This window comes from Ailuropoda melanoleuca, chromosome 3 (assembly GCF_002007445.2).
Source record: "Ailuropoda melanoleuca isolate Jingjing chromosome 3, ASM200744v2, whole genome shotgun sequence".
Taxonomy (NCBI): Eukaryota; Metazoa; Chordata; class Mammalia; order Carnivora; family Ursidae; genus Ailuropoda; species Ailuropoda melanoleuca.
This window is the reverse complement of record NC_048220.1, coordinates 3953138-3968076: the sequence shown is the minus strand read 5'-3', so window position 1 is coordinate 3968076 and position 14939 is coordinate 3953138. Positions and strand designations below refer to the sequence as shown.

Genomic DNA, 14939 nt, shown 5'->3' with positions numbered 1-14939 from the left:
CCATCTGTCACCATACAACATGATGACAGTATTATTGACTCTATTGCCTGTGCTGTATTTTTCATCCCCCTGATCTATTTAATTTGTAAGTGGAAATTTTACCTCTTAATCCCCTTCACCTATTTCTTCTACCCCCGCCCTCTAGAAGCCACTAGTTTGTTCCCTGTATTCTTGAGTCTTTTTCTGGTTTGTTTTGTTTTCTGGATTCCACATATAAGTGAAGTTATATAGTTATATAGTTTTTGTCTTTACTCTCTAACTTATTTCACTTAGCATGATTCCCTCTAGATCCATCCTATGCAGTAAACATAGGGGTGCAGGTGTCTTTCGCATTTGTGTGTTCATTTTCTTCGGTGAAATCGCTGGATCATATAATATTTCTATTTTTACTTTTTTGAAGATCCTCCGTCTGCTTTCCACAGCGGCTGCACCCATGTACATTCCCCCCAACAGTGCGATGAGACAGGCGTGAGAACTGTGTTTAATAAATGAAGCAATAAACTGTGGTCACCAACACGGGTTGAGGGGAAATAAGCCAGAGACAACAACTGAGGGAACTGTATTGTCAAAGAAACCACGAGTCAGGCCCGAAGAATACCTGTGACTGATCCCTAACGCAGCGTCCAGGCCAGCAGACTGACACCAGCAGGAAGCTGGACTCTACATCCTCTACCAGCACCTATTACTGCTTGTCTTTTTAACACTAGCCGTTGTCACCGGTGTGTGGTGATAGCTCTCTGTGGTTTTGATTTGTATTTCCTGCCGGTTAGTGACCACGGGCATCTTTTCACGTGTCTGTCGGCTATCTGGATGTCTTCCGTAGGAAAACGCCCATTCAGGTCCTCTGTCCATTGTTAATCAGATTATTTTTTGCTGTAGTTTATTGTAGGAATTCTTTGTATATTGCCGATACTAACCCCTTATCAGACATCTCATTTACAAATGTCTTCTCCCATTCAGGAGGTTACCATTTCATTTTCTTGGTTTCCTTCAGTGTGCAAAAACTTTTTAGTTTGATATTGTCCCAGTAATTTATTTTTACTTTTGTTTCCCTTGCCAGAAAAATGTTGCTAAGGCCAGTGTCCCAAGAGATTACAGTCTGTGCTTTCTTTTAGGAGTTTTATGGTTTCAGGTCTCACATTTAGGTCTTTAATCCATTTTGAGTTTATTTTTGTGTGTGGTATATAAACGTGGTCCGGTTTCATTCTTGCCACGTAGCTGTCCAGTTTTCTCAACACCATTTGTTGAAGAGACTGTCTTTTCCTTGTCTTATATTCTTGTCTCCTTTGTCATAGATTAATTGACCATATGAGCTTGGGTTTACTTCTGGGCTCTCATCCTGTTCCATCGGTCTGGGCGTCTGTTTTTGTACAAGTACCGTACTGTGTTGATAAATCACTACAGCTTCGTGGTATAGCTTGAACTCTAGGATTGTGATGTCTCCAGCTTTGTTCTTTCTCAAAATTGCTTTGGTTATTTGGGGTCCTTTGTGGTTTCATGCAAATTTTAAGGATTATTTGTTCTAGTTCTGTGAAATATACTGTTGGTATTTTGATAGGGATTGCATTGAATCTGTAGATTGCTTTGGATAGTATGGATTTTTTTTTAAAGATTTTATTTATTTATTCGACAGAGATAGAGACAGCCAGGGAGAGAGGGAACACAGGCGGGGGAGTGGGAGAGGAAGAAGCAGGCTCATAGTGGAAGAGCCTGATGTGGGGCTCGATCACATAACGCCGGGATCACGCCCTGAGCCGAAGGCAGACGCTTAACCGCTATGCCACCCAGGCGCCCCGGCTAGTATGGATATTTTAACAGTATTAATTCTTCCAGTCTGTAAGCATGGTCTTTCTTTCTATCATCTTCAGTTTTTTTTCATCCATATCTTATAGTCTTCACAATATAAGTCTTTCACCCTCTTGGTGAAGTTTATTCTTAGATACTTTATTATTTTTGATACAATTATAAATGGGTTTTTTTTTCTTAATTTCTCTTTGAACTATTTTGTTATTAGTGTAGAGAAATACAACAGACTTCTGTGTATTAATTTTGTATCTGCAACCTTACTGAATTCATTTATCTGTTCTAAAAATTTTTTGGAGTCTTTCAGGTTTTCTGTTTTAGAGTATCACGTACTTGCAAATAGTGACCGTTTCACTTCTTCCTTACCAACTCGTATTCCTTTTATTTCTTTTTGTTGGCTAATTATTGTGGCTAGGACGTCCAGTCCTATATTGAATAAAAGTGGGGAGAGTGGACATCCTTGTGTTGTTCCTGACCTTAGAGGAAGAGCTCTCAGTGTTTCCCCAGGGAGCCTGATGCTAGCTGTGGGTCTATCATATATGGCCTTGATGATGTTGAGGGATGTTCCATCTGCACCTGCTTTGTTGAGAGTTCTTATCATAGATGAATATTATATTTTGTCACATATTTTTTTCTGCATCTGTTAAGATGCTCATATGGTTTTTACCTTTCATTGTGTTAATGTGTTGTGTCACGTTGATTGATTTGCGGATATTGGGCCAGCCCTGCGTCCTGGAACAAAGCCCATTTGACTGTTCTGAATGATCCTTCTAATGGATCGTTGCATTCAGTTCACCGGTATATTGTTGAGGACTTCTGTTTCATCAGGGATGTTGACCTGTAGTTTTCTCTATAGTGCCTTTGTTCTGGTTTTGGTATCCGGGCACGGCTGGCCTCATCGAATGAATTTGGAAGTTTTCCTTTCTCTTCTCTCTTTTTGGAAATAGTTTGAGGAGGTTAAGTATTAACTCTGTTTAAATAAATATTTAGTAGAATTCCTGTGAAGCCATCTGGTCCTGGACTCTTGTTTGTTGGGAGTTTTTTGATTACAAATTAAGCTTCACCACTAGAAACTCGTTATTTCTTCCTGGTTCAGTCTGGAAGATCATAGGTCTCTAGGAATTTATCCATTTCTTTCAGGTTGTCCAGTGTGTTGGCGTAGGGTTTTTCATAGCCTTATCTTACAGTCCTTGATATTTCTGTGGTGTCAGTTGTTACTTTTCCTCTTTCATTTCTGAATTTATTTATTTGAGCCCTCTCTCTTTTTCTTGATGAGTCTGGCTAAAAGTTAATCAGTTTTGTTTATCTTTTCAAACAACCAGCTCTTGGTTTCATATGACCTTTTCTATTCTATTGTCTTTTAAGTCTCATTTCACTTGTATCCCCTCTTACCGTTATTATTTCCTTCCTTGTACTGACTTTGGGCTTTTGCTCTTCTTTTTCTAGCTACGTTAGGTATAAGGTTAGGTTGTTTCTGTGAGATTTTTCTTGTTCTGGAGGGAGGCCTATATCACTATAAACTTCCTTCTTAGAACTGCTTTTGCTGCATCCCAAAGATTTTGGACCATTGTGTTTCCATTTTCATTTGTCTCCGGGTACTTTTTTAAATTTCTCGTTTGTGTTTCTTCTGTATTTCTTTTTTCCTGTAATTGATTTCAAAATACATACTACTGTGGTGGAAAAAAGACTCTTAATACGATTTCAGTGTCCTTAGATTTATCGAGACTCCTTTTATGGACTAACATGTGATCTGTTCTGGAGAATGTCCCATGTGCGCTTGAAGAGAATGCATATTCTGCTGCTTTAGGATGGAGTGTTCCGTATGGATCTTTGAAGTCATCTGCTCCAGTGTGTCAGTCAAAGCCTCTGTTTCCTTATAGGTTTTCTGCCTAGATGATCTGTCCGTTGATGTCAGTGGGGTATTAAAGTCCCCTCTTATTGTGTTACTGTCAGTTTCTATCTTAATGTGAAAAGCTGCTTTATGTACTTAGGTTCTCTGGTGTTGGGTGCACAGATATTTACAATCGTTACGTCTTCTTGCTGGATCGATCCCTTTATCATTACATAGTGCTGTTTTGTCTGACGTAGGTACTCTACCCCAGTTTGGGGGTTTTTTGTCTCCATTTGCATGCAATATGTTTTTCTATCCCTTCCTTCGCTTTCAGTGTGTATATTTTTAAGTCTGAAGTAAATCACTTGGAGGTAGCATATAGATGGGTCTTGTTTTTTTATCTGTCACCCTATGTCTTTTGACTGGAACATCTGGACCATTTACATTTAAAGTTATTACTGACTGGGCGCCTGGGTAGTTCAGTCAGTTGAGCGTCCGACTCTTGCTTTCCACTCAGGTCACGATCTCAGGGTCATGAGATCAAACCCCTCATTGGGCTGCACGCTCAGCCCAGAGTCTACTTGAGATTCTTTCCCCTCCCACTCCCTCCCTTTCTGCTCCTCCCCCCTGCTCGCACACACGCGCTCAGGCACGTACTCTCTCGCTCTCTCTCAAATAAATAAAATATTTAAAAGTTACTACCGATAGGGGTACTTGGGTGGCTCAGTCAGTTAAGTATCCATGTCTTGATTTCAGCTCAGGTCATAATCTCAGGGTCATGAGAATGAGCCCCAAGTAGCTTTCCCTGCTCAGCAGGGAGTCTGCTTTGCTCCCACTGCTCCTCCTCTCGCCTGCACACTTGCACATGCGTGCATGCCCACTCACGCTCTCTCTAAAATAAATAAAACTTAAAAAAAAATAAAGGGGTGGCTCAGTTAGTTACGTGGCTGACTTCAGCTTACGTCATGACCCGGGGACCTGGGATCAAGCCCCGTGTTGGGCTTTCCTGCTCAGCAGGGAGTCTGCTTCTCCCTCTGCCCCTCACCCGGCTCATGGACACGCACGCTCTCTCTCTCAAAATCGTAAATACACTTATTAGTTAATGAATAAAGTTATTACTGACAGGTATGTACTTACTGCCTTTTTGTTCATTGTTGCCTGGTTGTTTTTGTAGGTCCTTTCTGTTCCTTCTCTTGCCCTCTTCCCTTGTGATTGATGGCTTTCTATAGTGTTGTGCTTAGATTCCTTTCTCTACTTTTTGTGTATCTGTTGTAGGTTTTGATTTGTGGTTACCGTGAGGTTCATATATAACATTCTGAGTATGTAACAGTTTATATTAAGTTGATGGTCTCTCAAGTTTGAACACATTCTAAAAGCACTACAGGGGCTCCTGGGAGGCTCAGATGGTTGGGCATCTGCCTTCAGCTCAGGTCATGATCTCCAGGTCCTGGGATCGAGCTCCGCATTGGACTCCTGGCTCAGTGAGGAGTCTTCTTCTCCCTCTCCCTCTGCCTCTCCCCCTGCTTGTGCTCTCTCTGTTTCTCTCTCTCTCGTAAATGAATAAATAAAATCTTTAAAAAAAAAAAAAAAGAATGGGATCATAGAATACACACTGAGTGAGCTTTTAATACATACATACGTACATACATTCATAGGAGCGCCTGGGTGGCTCAGTCATTAAGCGTCTGCCTTCGGCTCAGGTCATGATCCGAGGGTTCTGGAATCGAGCCCTGCTTCGGGCTCCTTGCTCAGCAGGAAGCCTGCTTCTGCCTCTCCTACTCTTCCTGCTTGTGTTCCCTCTCTCTCTGTGTCTTTCTCTGTCAAATAAAATATTTTTAAAAAAATTAATGAATAAAAGCACTACATTTTGGGGCACCTGGGTGACTCGGTTAAGCATCTGCCTTCAGCTCAGGGCATAATCCCGGGGTCCTGGGATCAAGTGCTGTGTCAGGCTCCCTGCTCAGTGGAGAGCCTGCTTCTCCCTCTCCCTCTGTTCTTCCCCCGTTTGTGTGTGCGTGCACGCACTCTCTCTCTCTAATAAATGCACTACATTTTTACTCCCTTTTTATGTAGATGATGTCATATTTTCTATTTTTTTGTTTTGTGTATTCCTTAACTTGTTTTCGATAGAATTGATTTCCTGTTTTTATCCTTTACCCTTATTAGCTTTTTAAGTGATTGATCTACTACCTTTATTTTATGTTTGCTTTTACAAGTGAAGTTTTTCCCTTTCATGATTTTCTTACTGTAGTTATGGCCTCCTCTTTTCCACTAAAGAAGCCCCTTTAATATTTCTTGTAAGGCTGGTTTAGGGATGATGAACTCCTTTCACTTTTGTTTGTCTGGGAAGCTCTTTCTCTCTCCTACCAGGTAGAGTACTCTCGATCATAGGATTCTTCCTTTCAGTGCTTTGAATACATTATGCCTCTCCCTTTTGGCCTGCAAAGTTTCTGCTGAAAAATCCACTGATGACCTTATGGGGTTTCCCTTGTATGCAACTACTTACCTTTCTCTTGCTGCTTTCAAGAGTCTCTCTTTATCTTTAATCTTTGCCATTTTTATTATAGCGTGTCATGGTATAGACCTCCATTGCTTCAGCTTGTTTGGGGCTCTCTGTGCTTCCTGGACCTGGATGTTTCCTTCCCCCAGGTTAGGTTAGGGAGTTTTCAGCTATTATTTCTTGAAATAAGTTTTCTGCCCCCTTTTCTCTGTCTTCTTCCTCTGGGATATCTATAATGCAGATACTAGCATGCTTGATGCTGTCCCAAATGTTCCTTAACCTATCCTCTTTTTTTTCTTTCATTCATTTTTCTTTCTACTTTCCATCTTCCATCTGTCTTCCAGATCGCTGATCCAGATCTTCTGGATCCTCTGATATGCTGTTGATTCTCTCTAGTGTATTTTTCATTTCAATTCGTGTGTTCTTCAATTCTTGTTTCTTTCTTATAATTCCTCTTTGTTGAAGTTCTTACTGAGTTCATCCACTTATCTGTAAGTCCAGTGAGCATCTTTACAACTTTTTTTTTTTTTTTTTTTTTTTTTTTTTTTTTTTTTTTTTTTTTACTATTTATTTATTTGGGAGAGTGTGCATACAAGCTGGGCGGGGAGGAGAGGGGAAGAGGTAGAGGGAGAAGCAGACTCCCTGCCAGTCAGGGAGTCTGGTGCAGGGCTCGATCCCAGGACCCTGAGACCATGACCTGAGCTGAAGGCAGATGCTCAACTGACTGAGCCACCCAGACGCCCCCTTTATGACCATCACTTTGAACTCTTTATCCAGTAGATTACTTACCTTCATTTCATTTAGTCCTTTTTCTAAAGTTTTATCTTGTTCTTTCATTTGGAGCATGTTCCTTTGTTTCCTCTTTTGTTTGACTTTGTATTAGAACAGCTACCTCTCCTAGTCTTAAAGGAGTGAGTGGCCTTGTGTAGGACTGTGCCCTGTGTAGACTGCATGTACCTGGGGTCTTTGGATGGAGCTGTATGTAGCAGGCACATGCTGGAGTTCCCAGGGCACGCCATGGAAGTCTGGAGCTGAGGAGGGCATGGGCCAGGGGGTCCCAAGTTGCTCCACATGGGGTGGAGGGCCTGGTGGGATAGCTGAAGTGGGCTCACCCGGGGGTGGAGGGGTCCTAGGGTGCTCTGGGCAGTAGGTGTCCTGGCAAGTCATGTAGAGCTGAAGCAGGGGTGGGCCTGGGGTGTCCCAAGGTGCTTTGCACCCATACTGTGTTGGCAAGACGGCTGGAGCGGGAGCAGGCACCATCTGGGGTTCCGACGTGTGCTGCACTGGGTCCGCCTTGGTGGGACAGCTGGAGCTTGGGTGGGCTCAGACGGGAGGGCCGCCTCGGGGGTGCCTGGTGCTGATGAGAGCCAGGGAAGTGGGGCTTACTGAGGTGTCAGGCCAGCTAGAATGGCCAGACCGCGCTCCTGTCTGTGCTGTCAGGGTGGAGGGGGACCATGAGCAGTGGTCTTCAGCACCTCCACTGCCAGGGAACATTCCGGCAACTCCCCCAGCGCCTGGCAGACGTTCTGTGTGTCGTTCACCCACAGCCTAGCTGCTGCTTTAAACTGCAGCTTCTTCCCCTGCCGCAGGGCGGGCACACCTGCACGCAGCCCTGGCAGGGCTGTCCCGCTCCACTGCACAAGCAGCGTCAGGCGTGGGTTCCCGTCCTAACTGTCTCCTCCTCTCCTACTTCTCCGTGTGGTCCCTCTGTTCTTAGGGGGAGTCACGGTATGCGTAGGTGCAGGTTTGGGGTGTCTGTGGAGGAGGAGCGTTCAGGGTCTCCATGCGTCACCGTCGTAGGCCCTCCCCTTGTCTCGTCCTCGTAGAGGAGCAGTAGGTCCGTGTGTAGTCTGAATACTCGTCCCTTCCTGGGTCGCCTGTGTGGATCTCCTCTGCTCTCTTCTCTGGTATCCTTGGGTCCTTATTTTTTGGTGTAGTCAAATGTGCCGACTTTTCACGATAGGGGCTGCGGTTTGGGGATTTTAAGAAGCCCTTTCTCAAGCCTAGGTGTCAGAGACATTCTACACTAGTTTTATACACCTGACACAGTTAGGTTTTTAACGTCTGGAGTTCAACTTCTTTTACAGCTTTACCAAGGGATCCAGGTGTGGTTTTCTCCATATAGTTAGCCACTTCAAAACTAGTCCACTCTTTTCTCATGCCTGTGTGGGGCCACCCTGATCGTATATCAGGTTCCTACAGAAGACCTCTCTTCTGTTCGTCTCTTTGAGTTACCTAATCCCCATAGCTTTTTTTTAAAATATTTTATTTATTTATTCGACAGAGAGGCAGCGAGAGAGGGAACACAAGCAGGGGGAGTGGGTGAGGGAGAAGCAGGCTTCCTGCTGAGCAGGGTGCCCGATGCGGGGCTCGATCCCAGGACCCCGGGATCATGACCTGAGCCGAAGGCAGTTGCTTAATGGCTGAGCCACCTGGACGCCCCCCTAATCCCCACAGCTTTGTAGCGTATTTTATGTCCGGTCTGTGGCTGTAACAAAGCACCACAGACCGAGTGGCTCGACAGAGCTTCATTGTCTCGCAGTCTGGAGGCCAGGAGGCTGAGCCTGGGCGTCAGCGCGGTTGCTCTCCTCCGAGGGCCGTGAGGAAGGCCACAGCGTCCCCGTCTGCTAGTGCCTGGTGGTTGCCGGCTGCCGTTGGCGCTCCATCACTTGCCGTGCTCCCCGTGTGCATGACCGTGTCCAGCTTTCACCCTGTGATAAGGACACAGGTGGTACCAGATTAAGGGCCCACCCTGCTCCACTTTGACCTCATCTTTACTAATTATGTCTGCCACGGCCCACTTCCCAAATAAGGTCACGTTGTGTGGTACGAGGGGTTAGGACTTCACATAGGGACTTGGGAGGGATGGAGCTCAACCCGTTACAGAGCTCAAGCCTGCCCTTCTTGCCCCCTATTTCTTCCCCTCTTTTGGAGATTGACTTTTCTATTTGTAAACCTTTATTCTTGATAAAAAAAAAAATTTAGAACAGTTTATAAAGTTCCTCCTTTTAGAAATCCAGCTGCGGGGCACCTGGGTGGCTCGGTTGAGCATCTGACTCTTGGTTTCTGCTCAGGTCATGATCTTAGGGTCATGGGATCGAGCCCCACACTTGGCGGGGAGTCTGCTTAGGATTCTCTCTCACTCTACTCCTCCCCTACTTGCACGCACACAATCACTCTCTCTAAGATCTTTAAAAAAAATTTTTTAGGGGCGCCTGGGTGGCGCAGCTGTTAAGTGTCTGCCTTCTGCTCAGGGCATGATCCCGGGCATTCTGGGATCGAGCCCCACATCAGGCTTCTCCGCTAGAAGCCTGCTTCTTCCTCTCCCACTCCCCCTGCTTGTGTTCCCTCTCTCACTGGCTGTCTCTATCTCTGTCAAATAAATAAATAAAACCTTTAAAAAATAAAAAATAAAAAACCAGCTAAACTGAGCTGGGATCGAGCCCCAGGCCGGGGCAGTATGAGCAGCGGGGATAGGTAGGACTGGAGCAGAGCCCAGGATCGAGGTGGGAGGTCCCAGGCTGAATTTATTAAAAAAAAAAAAAAAATCCAACTGAATTTCATAAATGGAGATTACATTGGATTTATAGGTTAACTTGAGAAAAAATTGACCTCTGTAGTGTATAAAGTCATTCCATCCAAGAGCAATGGGGTAGATTTTCATTTAGTCAGATATTCGTTTTTCTCTTTTTTTGTCCTTTTTTTGGGGTAAGAGTCTTGCATTTTCTCCAGGCGAGTTCCTGGATTATAGTTCTTGTTGCTCAAGTGCCTGGTGCCTTATTTTGGCTTCATCATCTGGTTAAGTCTTATTGGTAGAGAAGAGCTCGTGTGTTTTCACGCCTGATCTTCTGTCAGCAGCCTTGCTCACCACCAAGGGCTGACAGTTCCTCTCTTGATCCTGCTGGCTTTAGGTGTAATTGATCATATCATTGGCAAAGAGAGTTTAATTTCTTTACCCTCAATTTTTTTTTTTCTTAGAGCATTGGCCGGGCTTTCCAAGGCTATATTACACAGTAGAAGAAATAATGAGCAAACTTGTGGTCCTGCTCTTAAAACGATTGCATCTAAAAGTTTCTCCATTAGCTATAATGCTTGCTAGATGTTTGCTATGTGATCCTCAGTGAGTTAAGGAAGATAACTTCTGTTTCTTGTGTGCTTAGAAGTTTTATTATGAATGAGTGTTGAATTTATTAAATTTTTTTTCTATATTTTATCTGTTTTGTTTTTTCAAGGTTTTATTTATTTGAGAGAAAGAGAGAGCACAAGCAGGGGGAGTGGCAGAGGGAGAGGGAGAAGCAGGCTCCGCGCTGATGGAGCCTGATGTAGGGCTCGATCCCAGGACCCTGGGATCGTGACCTGAGCCAAAGGCAGATGCTTAAGTGAGCCACCCAGGAGCCCCTACTCTATCTATTTTGATAGTCATATTCTTTTTTTTCCTTTATTTGTGTCGTAATTTATATTGATTAACATTCCTGGAATCCTACTTGATTGTGATATATTTAAATGTCCTCTTGATGCTGTTAGCTAATATTTTATATCTAATGTGCGTGTTTATATTTGCGATGGACCTCCAGTTACCCTTCCTCTTACTTAACCTTATTTGCCTTCAGAATCTTTATATATAATGTGCGTGTTTATATTTGCGATGGACCTCCAGTTATCCTTCCTCTTACTTAACCTTATTTGCCTTCAGAATCAAGTTTGGGCTGGAATCGTAAGCGTTCGTGCTCTCTTGAAGCTCTCTTTCTCCGGAATAATTCATACAAGATAGCAAGCGTCTATTCTCAAGAAGTTTTGAGAACCCACCTATGTTATAGGATTCACCTAGGTCTGAGGCTTTGGGAGCAGAGTGACTTTGATGACCATTTCAATTTATTAAATGCTTATTTGTGCTTTCTGTTTCTTCTCAGAACAATTTTGGTATATTTCTTCCAAAACGTATCTTGTTCAGGTTCTCAAATGTTTTAGCTCATAGTTGTTTATAATTGTCTTTTACGAGTTTTTAAATCTTTCGTGCATGATTTTCTTACTTGCATTTTCTGTTTTCTGTATTCCTTCTTACCAGAAGTGTGTCTTCTCTAATCATCTTTTCAAAGAACCACCTTTTTTCCTAATACCCTGTATAGTCTGTTCCATGTTTCATTGATTTGTACCCTTACTAATTCTTCCTGATTTCTTTGGGTTTGCTCTGTAGTTCATTTTCAGCTGCTAAAATGCATGCTTAGCTCATCTGTTTTATCTTTTTTATTGTTATTATTTCATATAAAATGTTATTTGGGGGCTCCTGGCCGGCTCAGTCAGTAGAGCATGTGACTCCCGATCTCAGGGTGGTGAGTTCATGCCCCACCCTGGGGGCAGAGTTTACTTAAAAAAATAAAAGTAAGTAACAGGGGCTCCTGGGTGGCTCAGGCGGTCAAGCGTCTGCCTGCAGCTCGGCTCATGGTCCCGGGGTCCTGGGATCGAGCCCTACATTGGGCTCCCTGCTCAGCGGGAGTCTGCTTCTCCATCTGCCGGCCCCACTCGTGCTCACTCACTCTCTCTCTCAAGCGAATAAATAAAATCTTTAAAAAAATAAAAATAAATAACAAAAATGTAATTTGAAGCTAAAAATTACCCGCAAGTTCTGCCTTTGCTGCGGCCCTCCAATTTTGACAAGAGCATAGCAGCTAAGTCCATTTTCCATATCTGAGTATCTCTGAAACCCAGATGCATCTGACAGTCGGTGGCCTGACGTGTTCCCAGTAGCAGGTTTTTCTTTCGTAGTGGTGTGTAAAATTAACACACATCTTACACTCAGTGCGTTTTCAGTACCATACGATATTGGACAGTGTTTTCACTAGCTTTTACCTCTGAGTTTTTCACAATTCTTCCTCTGGTTTATATTTTTGGCTCAGTAGCTTTAGTAATAGGCCATTTAGTTTTGTTTCCAAGGTATGAGGTGTTTTTAGTCATTCTTTTGTTGTTAATGTCTAATTGTATCATTAAGGTCCAACAATATAGTCTGTATATTATTCTTGGGTATTTATTAGGACTTCCTTCGGTCTTCAGTCTTTCTGCATTCTTTTATTTTAATTTACTTTTTTGAAGATTTGATTTGTTTGACGGAGAGAGACAGAGAGGGAATACAAGCAGGGGGAGTGGGAGAGGGAGAAGCAGGGAGCCCGATGAGGGCTTGATCCCAGGACCCTGGGATCAGGACCTGAGCTGACAGCAGACAGTTAGCAACTGAGCCACCCAGGCGCCCATGTATCCTTTAATTTTAAAAGTGTCTCTTGTAGACACAGAGGAACATGGTGTTTTTTGTCCCCCCACCCCTGCCCGCCGCCATCTGGTCCTTCAGTACCTGCTCTGGTTCAGAGCCTGGATTCAGAAGTCACATAGTCGCGGGCGTGAACATTGCTGCCCCGTTCATGCGTGCTAGTCTCCACCCCGGCGCTCTCTCTGAGCCTCCCTTTGCCTAGAGAAGGGGGGCCAACCACCCCTGCCAGGGCAGGAGAACTCGCCCATGTGCCAGGCACGTGGGAACAACTCAGTAATGTTGTCAGATCCCACTCTGAAGTTCTTTTTGAAAAGGAACGTGGACCTTTTGTAGAGGAAAGGCTCATTACTTCCTTCTGGGTCTTTCCGTCGATAAAGCTGGGAACTTCAACCCAGTTTGTCCTCCGGCGCCGCGGGGAAGAGCAGCAATGAGTGAAATGCTCCTAAACGTGCTGTGAAAGTACAGCGTGAAACGGACCCGCTCTTAACCCCAAGCAGGCACGGTGGGGGGGGGGGGGGCAGAGGGGGACCCCTTTCCTTGCCCTGGCAGAATGCGGAGAGCTGTTTACAGCAGAAGAATGAAGCCATCACATCTTTTGAAGAAAAGAACAACCAAGTTATGTCTAGCATGAAACAGATGGAAGAAAGGTAATCAGCTCCCCCCCGCCTGCCCCCAGCACATACTCCCTAGGAGATGGGGACATTTTCTGGACCTGGAGTCTCTCTCTAAAGTACAAATGACTTGAGGTGATGGTCCTTTGGGATCCTGGTCTTGTTGAAGGGGGCTGATACCCAGCCTTGTCTAAGTGTGTGTTCCCTTAATCAGCCTTTGGGTTCCTGTATCACAGTGTCTTCTCAGGGTCAGACCGATAGAGTGAGCTCCTTATCACAGCCACATTTACCCAGCAGTCAGTGGTAGATCACGAGAGAGTCTGAAAACACACTCCCGAATGTGGCAGCTAATTTTCTTACAAAGGTGCAAAGGCAGTTCAGTGGAGCAAGGAAAGTCTTTTTAATAAATGATGTTGGAACAATCAGACATCCATAAGCAAAAAAATGAATCTCAATCTATACCTCATACCTTATATAAAAATTAACTGGAAATGGATCACAGGTCTAAATGGAAAACTTAAAATTTCTAACTTTTAGAAGAAGACATAGGAAAATATCTTTGTGGCTTTGGGTTAGTCAAAGAGGTCTTAGATGTGACATGAAAGCCTGGGGTCCATGGCAGAAAATTCTGATAAACTGGACTTTATCAAAACGTAAAACCTTTGTTCTGTGAAAGACACAGTTAAGAGAATGAAAAGACACGTTACAGGTGGGGAGAAAACTTGCAGATCACATAACTGACAAAGTACTTGTATCAGAATGTATAAAGAACTCTCAAAACTCCACAAACAATCCAATTTAAAAATGGACAAAAGGCTTGAGCAGACACTTCACCAGAGAGGACATACGGATGGCAAACCAGCACACAAAAAACTGCTCGGTGTCACTAGCCAGCAGGGGGGTGTGTGTTACAGTCACAGTGAGGGGCCGCGGCGCACCTGTTAGAACAGCTAAATACTTTTTAGTGACAGCACTGAGTGCCGACAAGACTCGGGAGTGACTAGAACTGCCCTGCCTTACTGGTGGGGATGCCAGATGGTACACCTGCCATGGAGAACAGCCTCTTAAAATAAAGCTGAACATCCCCCTTCCCCTATGACCCCACAGACCCACTCCCGGGTATGTGCCCAAGAGAAGTGGAGACTAATGGTCACACAAAAACCCGTACGCAAATGTTTAGGGCAGGGCTGTTCATGTAATTGCCAAAACTAGAAGCGAGTCCGAGGTTTTTCATCCGGTGAGGGAGAAACAAACCATCAGCCTGTACCATGAAACCATCCTGGGCCGTCGGAAGGAACGAGCCATGGATTCGCAAGCCAGGCGCAAAAGGTTATAGGAGGAATTAAGACAAGGCCATGGTATCGGAGAGCACATCAGTGGTCGGTCACCAGGGTTTAGGGGTGACTCCAGAGGGCCGCACTGGGTAGCTTTCCAGGGTGACGGAGCGGTGGCTACACGGGTCTGTACGCGAGCTCAAAACCGTTTCACTGTGTGTGTATTTAAACCCCAAGCCACAAGAAAGTGAACAGGTGCTGCGCTCGGGCTGGAGGACAGCTCCTTCCTCACACGGGCCTGGCTCTCCTGCAGGTTGCAGCTGTCGGAGAGGGCGCGGCAGGGGGCGGAGGAGCGCAGTCGCAAGCTGCAGCAGGAGCTGGGCGTCCGGACATGCGCGCTGCAGCAGCAGCTCTCACAGCTGCATGAGCAGTGGTAGGCGGGGCCGGGCGCTCCCGACTGGGCGGGGGCCCGCGTCCTTCCGAGTTTACCGCGGCGAGGCTGGAATCAGGCCCAGTGATGAGAAATGCCAGTGTCCCCCCTTTCACGAGTGAGCGCACTGGTTCAGGGGGTTCGGGAATGTCCCAGGGCCACTCAGCTGGTGAGAGGAGGAGTGCGGTGGCTTTCACCCTCCCCCCCCACACACCCACCCCCCCCAACCCC

The 14939-nt window shown here is 45.0% G+C and overlaps 1 protein-coding gene across 1 annotated transcript in view; it reads left to right on the top strand.

The window, feature by feature from the left end:
* Nucleotides 1–14939, top strand: part of RUFY1 (RUN and FYVE domain containing 1) — a 50475-nt gene that overhangs the window by 28623 nt on the left and 6913 nt on the right. The window contains exons 11-12 of the mRNA XM_034655720.1: nt 12943–13040; nt 14592–14712. Of these exons, the coding sequence (XP_034511611.1) occupies nt 12943–13040; nt 14592–14712 (219 nt within the window). The remainder of the gene's footprint in view (nt 1–12942; nt 13041–14591; nt 14713–14939) is intronic.